Below are 8,883 nucleotides of genomic sequence, written 5' to 3' on the forward strand. Positions count from 1 at the left end.
TAATATTGGTCCTTTTTTGCATCTTCGTATGCTACATTACTATGATATTTTTGTTTTCGCTATAAATCTACGAGACATGGATGTTATTTTGAGATATGTATATATGAAGTCACTTGAAATAATGTATTGTGTTTATTTAAAACATGACCTAAATTGGAGAAACTGAGCCTATTTTTTCTGGAACTCTAACTACCGCGCCGCAGAAGCAACCCGCGGGTCCAATACTAGTACAATCTAAGGGGCAAATTCTAGGGTAAAGTTTGTAAAGCGTTTAAAGATGGGCAGGCAATCCAAAGGTTTGTTGCCTTGATTCAGGGTTTGGGCATCCATGGTAACGTTTAAAGCCCCTAAGACTCCCCGGAGCCTCCACCTTGGGAGTCCACCCTGACACAAACATGTCACCTCCATAGTGGTGGTGGGGGGGGGGGGGGGGGGGGGGGGGGGCTGGGGGGGGCTGATGAGCCTTGGATCGGATGTTCAACAGACAAAACCCAGAAACCTCAGTTTTCCAGCATAAAGTTAGAAGGACATGCTCGAGAAAATAGAAGAAGAGAATGCCCAAAGCAGTGCTGCGAGTGACGATGAAGCACAACAACAGCAGCAGCTGTGGTTGGGAGACGCTCAGCTTACAGGATGCACTCAGATCTCTGGAAGAAGGGATTCTGCCCCAGCCTTCGGTCGACAACCTTGTATGCATAGTGCGCAAGTGCACAAAAGAGAGGAACCTAGCCTATGCGCTGCGCTTGCATGCCTACATGCAGAAAAGTGGGCTGGAAACTCATGAATCACTCGGGAACTACCTAGTCTCCATGTTGGTGGAAGTCGGAAGCATGCTCAATGCTCAGAGGGTTTTTGACAGGTTGGTGTCCCGGAATCAGTGTTCCTGGAGTTCTCTCATCAATGGTTACATCAAATGTGGGCAGTCAGGGCATGCTCTCATCCTTTACCAGAAAATGCAAAAGGATTCTTTACACCCTAGCGCGTATACTTTCGTCGCCTTATTGAAAGCTTGTGCTAAATTGAAAGATGTGGAAATAGGTCGCGAAATACATTCTGAGATTGCCAAAATAGGGTTGTTGAAAACAGACCTTTTTGTTGGTAGCACGTTGGTAGATATGTATGCCAAATGTGGCTTACTTGCAAAAGCTCGAGAAGTGTTTGAGGATCTTCCAAATCGAGGCATAGTTCCATGGAATGCATTGATTGCAGGGTATGCTAAACATGATTGTGGTGAGGAAGCACTCACCTGTTTTGAACAAATGCAACTTGAGGGCGTCTCTCCAAATGCTATCACATTCACTTGCAGCTTGAAAGCCTGTGGCAGCATCGGAGCCACAAACAAGGGCAGTGAAATACATGATGAGATTATTAGAAAGGGGTTGTTGAAAAGAGACCTTGTTCTTGGCAGCGCATTGGTCGGTATGTATGCCAAATGTGGTTCCCTTGTAAAAGCACAAGAAGTGTTTGATGAGCTTCCAGTCCGAAATGTAGGCTCATGGAATGCACTGATTGCAGGTTATGCCAAACACGAGTGTGGTAAGGAAGCTCTAAACTGTTTCAAACAGATGCATCTTGAGGGTGTCTCTCCTGATGCTATCACATTCATTTGCAGCTTGAAAGCCTGTGGCAGCATTGGAGCTGCAGACAAAGGCATGGAAATACATGCTGAGATTGCTAGAAAAGGGTTGGTGGAAAGAGATCTTGTTATTGGCAGCGCCTTGGTGGATATGTATGCCAAATGTGGCTTTCTTCCAAAAGCACGCGAAGTGTTTGACAACCTTCCAGTTCGAAATGTAGACTCATGGAATGCACTGATTGCAGGTTATGTCAAACACGAGCTTGGTGAGGAAGCACTAAACTGTTTCAGACAGATGCAACTCGAGGGTGTCTCTCCAGATGCTATTACATTTGCATGCAGCTTGAAAGCCTGTGGCAGTATTGGAGCCACAGATAAGGGCAGGAAATTACATGCTGGGATTGCTAGAACAGATTTCTTGGGAAGAGATCTCATTGTTGGCAATGCCTTGGTTGATATGTATGCTAAATGTGGCTTGCTTACAAAAGCACAGGAAGTGTTTGACAATCTTCCAAATAGGGACATAGTCTCATGGAATGCACTGATGGCAGGGTACACAAAACATGAACATGGTGTGGAAGCACTGAAATGTTTTGAACAAATGCAGCTTGAGGGTGCCTCTCCAGATGCTTCCACGTTTGCTTGCAGCTTGAAAGCTTGTGCCAGCATTGGAGCAACATCCAAGGGCAGAGAAATACATGATGAGATTGAAAGAAAAGGGTTGTTGGAAAGAGATCTTGTTGTTGGCAATGCCTTGGTCAATATGTACGCTAAATGTGGCATGCTTACGAAAGCACAGGAAGTGTTTGACAAGCTCCCAAATCGAGACACAGTCTCCTGGAGTGCATTGATTGCAGGATATGCAAAATATGAGCGTGGTGAGGAAGCTCTGAATAGTTTTGAACAGATGCAACTCCAGGGTGTCTCGCCAGATGCTGTCACCTTCGCTTGCAGCTTGAAAGCCTGTGGTAGCATTGGAGCTACAGACAAGGGCAGAGAAATACATGCTGAGATTGAAAGAAAAGGGTTGCTGGAAAGAGATATTGTTGTTGGAATTGCCTTGGTTGATATGTATGCTAAATGTGGCTTGCTTGCAAAAGCACAAGAAGTATTTGACAAGCTTCCGGATCGAGATGTGGTGTTGTGGAATGCGTTGATCGCAGGGTATGTGAAACATGATTGTTGCAAGGAAGCACTGAATTGTTTTGAACAGATGCAACTTGAGGGTGTCTTTCCAAGTGCTGTCACGTTTGCTTGCAGCTTGAAAGCCTGTGGCAGCCTTGGAGCCATAGACAAGGGCAGAGAAATACATTCTGAGATTGAGAGAAAAGGGTTGTTAGAAAGAGATCTTGTTGTAGGGAACGCCTTGGTCGATATGTATGCTAAATGTGGGTTGGTCACAAAAGCACAGGAAGCATTTGTTAAGCTTCCAAATCGAGATGTAGTCTCGTGGAATTCTCTTATTGCAGGCTATGTGAAATTTGAGCTTGGTGAGGAAGCACTAACATGTTTTGAACAGATGCAACTTGAGGGTGTCTCTCCAGATGCTATCACGTTTGCTTGTAGCTTGAAAGCCTGTGGCAGCATCGGAGCCACAGACAAGGGTAGAGAAATACACGCAGAGATTGAAAGAAAAGGGTTGTTGGACAGAGATCTTATCATTGGCATTGCCTTGGTTGATATGTATGCTAAATGTGGCTCACTTGCGAAAGCACAGGAAGTGTTTGAAAAGCTCCCAAATCGAGGCGTAGTAGGGTGGAATGTGTTGATATCAAGTTATGTAAAACATGAGGGCAGTGAGGAAGTGCTGAACTGTTTTGAACAGATGCAACTTGAGGGTGTCTTTCCAGATGCTGTCACATTTGCTTGCAGCTTGAAAGCTTGTGGCAGCATTGGAGCGACAGACAAGGGCAAGAAAATACATGCTCAGATTGAGAGAAAAGGGTTGTTGGAAAGAGATCTTGTTGTTGGCAATGCTTTGGTTGATATGTATGCTAAATGTGGATCGATCACAAAAGCACAGGAAGTGTTTGACAAGCTTCCAAACCGAGACATAGTCTCATGGAATACACTGATTGCAGGGTATGCCCAGCTAGGAGAAAGTGAAAATGTTTTCCGTATCTTTGACAGAATGAGAGGAGAAGGCAATAAGCCAGATCCGGTCACATTTGTGAGTGTTCTCAACGCCTGCAGTCATGCAGGTCTGATAGATAAGGCGCAAACATTCTTTGATGCCATGAGCAATGACTATAATATCACTTCAACTGTTGAGCACCACACTTGCATGGTTGATCTGCTTGGCCGTGCAGGCCAATTAGACAGGGCAGTAGCAATAATGAAGAAACTTCCATTCCATCCCAATGTTTTGATGTGGTGTACTGTATTGGGAGCTTGTCGAAAGTGGGGCAATGTGGAGCTTGGAAGACATGCTTTTAAACAGGCAGTGCGATTGGATGGAAAGGAAGCTGCAGCTTATGTCTGTATGTATAACATCTATGCAGATGATGACATGCAGGAGAACACAAAGAAGCTAGAGTAACTGAGAGTGGAAAAACAAGCATGGAAGAAGCCAGAATTTTGTTGATAGACTGATGCAGGTGGGATTGTGCATTTGCTTTTGGTTGGGTTACCCAAAACATTTTGCCAAAGCAATTTTTAAAATCAAAGCTCCTTCAAAATGCAGGACCAAGGGTATGTTCCAAGTTTGCATTGGGTGTCGCATGGCATACCTGATGATTTAAAGAAAGATGTTTTGTGTTGGCATAGTGAATGTGCCTGAATCAATATGCCCAAAGAGACACCTATGCATCTTGTCAGAAAGTGCGTGTCCTCTGGTGATGACACTTATATCAGCAAACTGATCAGATTTAAGATGATAACCATACTATTGCTTTGAGGAAGGAAAGTGTGGTTGTGGAGACTGTTGGTGATGGTAATGTAGTGCAGTAGCCCTATCTTGCAAATTAAACCCCTATTTCAGATACTGCACCTAAAAGAAAAATGAAGTCTATACAAGAAACTAACACTCCCTATTGGATGAGCGCGATATGGCCAACGAAAAGGAAGTACCCAAAAGAGATCCAGACCTCTGGAAAGTTGGATCTAAACTAGAACTAGCAGAAAAACACAGGGCTGTGCCTGACTGGATTTTACGGAATTGAAGTTGTAGAAGACCAGCTGAGTCAGCCAGGTCATGACGATAAGATTGCTATCTTGGAGCAGGCGCTAAAGGATATGAAAGTGGCTCATGCCCAGACTATGCAGCAACAGAAAGAGCAGATGGACGAGCTGCAGGAGGCTGGTGAGGAAGCCCATGTCCAAGCAAGCTGAGTTGGTGGTGAACTCTGGCGGCGGAATATTTGAGCTTTCAACAGCCACGAATCCACGAAATCAATGGTGCATAGTGCATTGGTGATTTCCTGAATCTTGCAGAACCAGCTGGCAACAGCCTAAGGTCTGCCGCCCTTCAAATGAATGGTTGCAGGCTGCAGCAGCCAGCCTGCAACTTGGAGCCTGTGGCGCCAGCGTCCTGCTGCGCAAGTTACAACCCATGCCAATGGCAATGGCTATCCCTTTCAAGTTTTCGTTCCTTCCTGCTCCTCTCTATTTGCTCCATAGAGCTGTGAGCATTTCTAGTGGATCCAAAGTCCATCCTCCTCCTCTGAACTTGCTTCCTCTTATGTACAACAGGAGACTCCAGGGTTGAATATGGATCTTGTCATCATCACGTTGATGACAAGATCCATATTGAACCCTTTGGGCCCTTAAGGCTGAGGCTTATAAAAGGAGCTTGCTGCCATTGGAGGGGCCGTGGAGCTCCAAGGCAAGGATGAACAAAGAGTGGAAGGAGAGGGACACAACATGAAGGAAGGAGCAGGTGGCAAGGTCAATACCTTGGATATTTTGAAAGCAAGTACATGTAACTCTGTCTTTGTGAATACAAGCTGAACTACATTTCATTGAAATTCAAATCCAAATTTTACGTTTTACAATGCAGTTTTCAACACTAGGAGACTCCAAGTGTTCAATATGGATCTTGTCATCATGAGGTTGATTGTTTTCCAAGTAAGCTCAATGCATATGATTTGTTTGTTTGTTTGTTTTTTTTGGGCTTTTAAACAACTAATAGAATCATTTACTCGTCATAAGTTGCAGACTACCTTGTCTTCATGTTAAAGTGATAAACACCTTGTGTTTGTTGATTAAACATGGCACAATAAATCAAATGCTTGGGCCTTGGGTTATTAGAGATGGTTGTGTTACTTACTCCTCACTCACTTAAAAACCCTTGTAAGTTCAAGTGACAACCATGGCAAAGTGGACTTGTTAAGTAAAGAAAAAAACAACTATTTATGTCCATGTTTTCGACACATACTTTCGTAACTCTGAACTTCATTCATTTAATCATAAAAAGAGATTTCTTCATTATAAATCTTCAATATTTATTGAGCTTACAAATGATTTTGAAGGTGTCAACTATGCTAAACTTCTTGAGACACAAGTATGCGGGCAATCAACAATCAACAGTGGTGCATAAGATGTGTTTTGTTGGAGAGCTTGGGGGTGGTTAGATTTGTTTTTTATTTTGTGAAGATGGTTATTGATTTTTTTTTTCCTCGAAGGTGGGTTTGTGTGTGAATAAGATGTGTTTTGTTGGAGAGCTTGGGGTGGTTAGATTTGTTTTTTATTTTGTGAAGATGGTTATTGATTTTTTTTTCTTGAAGGTGGGTTTGTGTGTGTCATGTGTGCTACCATCCGTTGCGTAGTCTCGCATCGTGGAACTCGATAGTTCTGTGTCCGTTGGCAAGCAAACTTAGAGGTTTCACATGAAGGCCCATACACATACATAGGACCAAAGTCAACAAACTTAGAGGTTTCACATGAAGCTCCATACACACGCAGCTATGCCCTATTTAGTGACAAAAAAAAATCACGGTCCACAGTAATAATTGCAAGTTCATGGTTGGTTGCCTTAATAACCATGTTTATAATCGCTCATAACAATGAAACGAAAAAACAACACACAAATATTTTGTTTCACATTTTAAATGAAACTTAACTACACATCATTAAGAGCACATTACAAAGATAAAAATCTTATAACATTTAAGGGTGTATGATAAGGGTCTTCACTTCACCTTTGAATATTTTTTGTAGCAAAAAAATATTATTTTTTACTAAAAAGGGCTAATCTCACCCACTTGTTGGCAAAGGAATTTGACATTGAGCTCTTTTAATAAACCATCACACTATTATTAAGAGCACATTACAAATTTAACATTTAAGGGTGGTTGTATGATAAGGGTCTTCACTTCACCTTTGAATATTTTTTGTAGCAAAAAATAATTATTTTTTTACTAAAAAGGGCTAATCTCACCCACTTGGCAAAGGAATTTGACATTGAGCTCTTTTAATAAAACATCACTTTTAATAAAACATCACACTATTATTAGTCATGTACTTAAACATATAGTTTGATCAAAAATCAAAATTTTCAATGTCTAGATTTTCTACATCACAAATATACTGTATATGGCATGTCCCAAACTTGAACAAGTAGACAACATGATAATAAAATGTTAATAAGTTCCTTGTTTTAACTACAATTCCATCCCCACTTTACATCAAGAAAGGTATGTAATGGTGATCTTTTATTGAGTAATATTTTCAGTGTATGGGATCAAACTTGTTGTCTCATAGTGCTAGCTAAGGATATTCCTTCTTGTGAGATTGAGAGATTTTAAGCTACCTTGGTCTCTAAGTCTAAGTTGGGGACAAGCTTCATGAACCTCTGAGCCATGCTAGTGTTAAACCTCTGAGCCGTGCTAGTGTTAAGCCTCTTGAGCCTGTTGCCTCTGAGGCAAGCTTACCAACCTCTAAGCCAAGTTACATAAGCCTCTGAGCCAACGCCATGAACATGCCAAGTTTGGACCAAAGATGGAGCATGTGTATTCCTAACTATTAAAGGTTCCTCATCACACTCCACCTTTGCTCAGAGGGAGGATTTGTTGGGAAATTGGAGCTTCGTGTGTGTGTGTGTGTATGTGTGTGTGTGTGTGTGTGTGTGTGTGTGTGTGTGTGTGTGTGTGCACTTTCTTATAGAGAGTTAAGTGTATGTGTGTGTGTGTGTGCATGTGAATCGTCTCTTAAGGTGGATAAGCAAGCAATAAATGGTTTGGTATTGGGAAGGGCCTTTATATACATGGGCTTGTACTTTATTTTAAAGTAATCTAATCTACTTTGAGTCGTGTAACTATCTCTCTCTCTCTCTCTCTCTCTCTCTCTCTCTACTGTTAAGTCTCTCTCCCTCTCCTTCACGTGTCTCCACCCACTATATGAAGAGATATCATCCACCATATATGTCTTCTCTGATCCTGTAAACCCTAGGTTAACATGACCCATTTGCCTAGTTTTCAACGTGTTGTGGCCTTAGGGAGCCCCCTCGAAATTGGGGCTTTGGCCTTAGAGAGCCTCCTTGAAATCGGGGCTTTGGCCCACCATACATTGTAACTAAATGTGCTGCGAAGGTCACCAAACTTTGCAAGTGTATGCGGTCCACATATACACACAAAGTTTAGTCATCATCGCAAAACATTTGGTTGCGATGTGCAGGCCAAAGGCCAAATTTCGAGGGGGCTCTCGAAGGCCATGACACATTGAAAACCAGGAAAATGGGTTGCACATTATAACTAAATGTGCTCTAATGGTGACCAAAATTTTGGCAAGTGTGTATATGTAGACTCCATATACACACTTACAAATTTTAGTCGCCATTGGAGCGTATTTGTTGCAATGTGCAGACCAAAGGCCCAATTTCGAGTGGGCTCTCTAAGGCCATGACACATTGAAAACTAAGTGTCTCGCATGCACATTATAATTGAATATACTCTGATGGTGACCAAACTTTATGTGTGTATATGTGGACCCCACCCTCACTTTTACAAATTTTGGTCACTATCAGAGGATATTTGGTTGTAATATGTGAGCCAAAGGCCCAATTTCGAGGAGGCTTTCTCTAAGACTACGATACATTAAAAATGAGGTGTCTAGCATACACATTATAACCAAATGTGATCCAATGGTGACCAAACTTTGCAAGTGTGTATAGGCAATGTGCAGGCCAAATGCCCAATTTTGAGGGAGCTCTCTAAGGCCAAAACACATTGAAAACTAAGCGTCTCATATTCACATTACAATTAAATGTGCATAGATAGTGAAAACAAAACTTTGTAAGTCTGTATATGTGGACCCCAACCTTACTCTTGGAAATTTTGGTCACCATCAAAGCACATTTGGTTGCAGTGTGT

At 42.2% G+C, this 8,883-nt stretch overlaps 1 protein-coding gene across 1 annotated transcript; it reads left to right on the forward strand.

The window, feature by feature from the left end:
- Window positions 1-242: 242 nt before the first annotated feature.
- On the forward strand, window positions 243-5,541 carry LOC147604843 (pentatricopeptide repeat-containing protein At5g27110-like). The gene has a single exon (XM_086794890.1). It carries the CDS (start codon window positions 555-557, stop codon window positions 4,113-4,115), a length of 3,561 nt encoding a protein of 1,186 aa, XP_086651016.1. The 5' UTR covers window positions 243-554; the 3' UTR covers window positions 4,116-5,541.
- The last annotated feature ends 3,342 nt before the right edge of the window (window positions 5,542-8,883 follow it).

The sequence above is a fragment of the Cibotium barometz genome, chromosome 61, assembly GCF_041138505.1.
Source record: "Cibotium barometz isolate CiBa-2024 chromosome 61, ASM4113850v1, whole genome shotgun sequence".
NCBI lineage: Eukaryota > Viridiplantae > Streptophyta > Polypodiopsida > Cyatheales > Cibotiaceae > Cibotium > Cibotium barometz.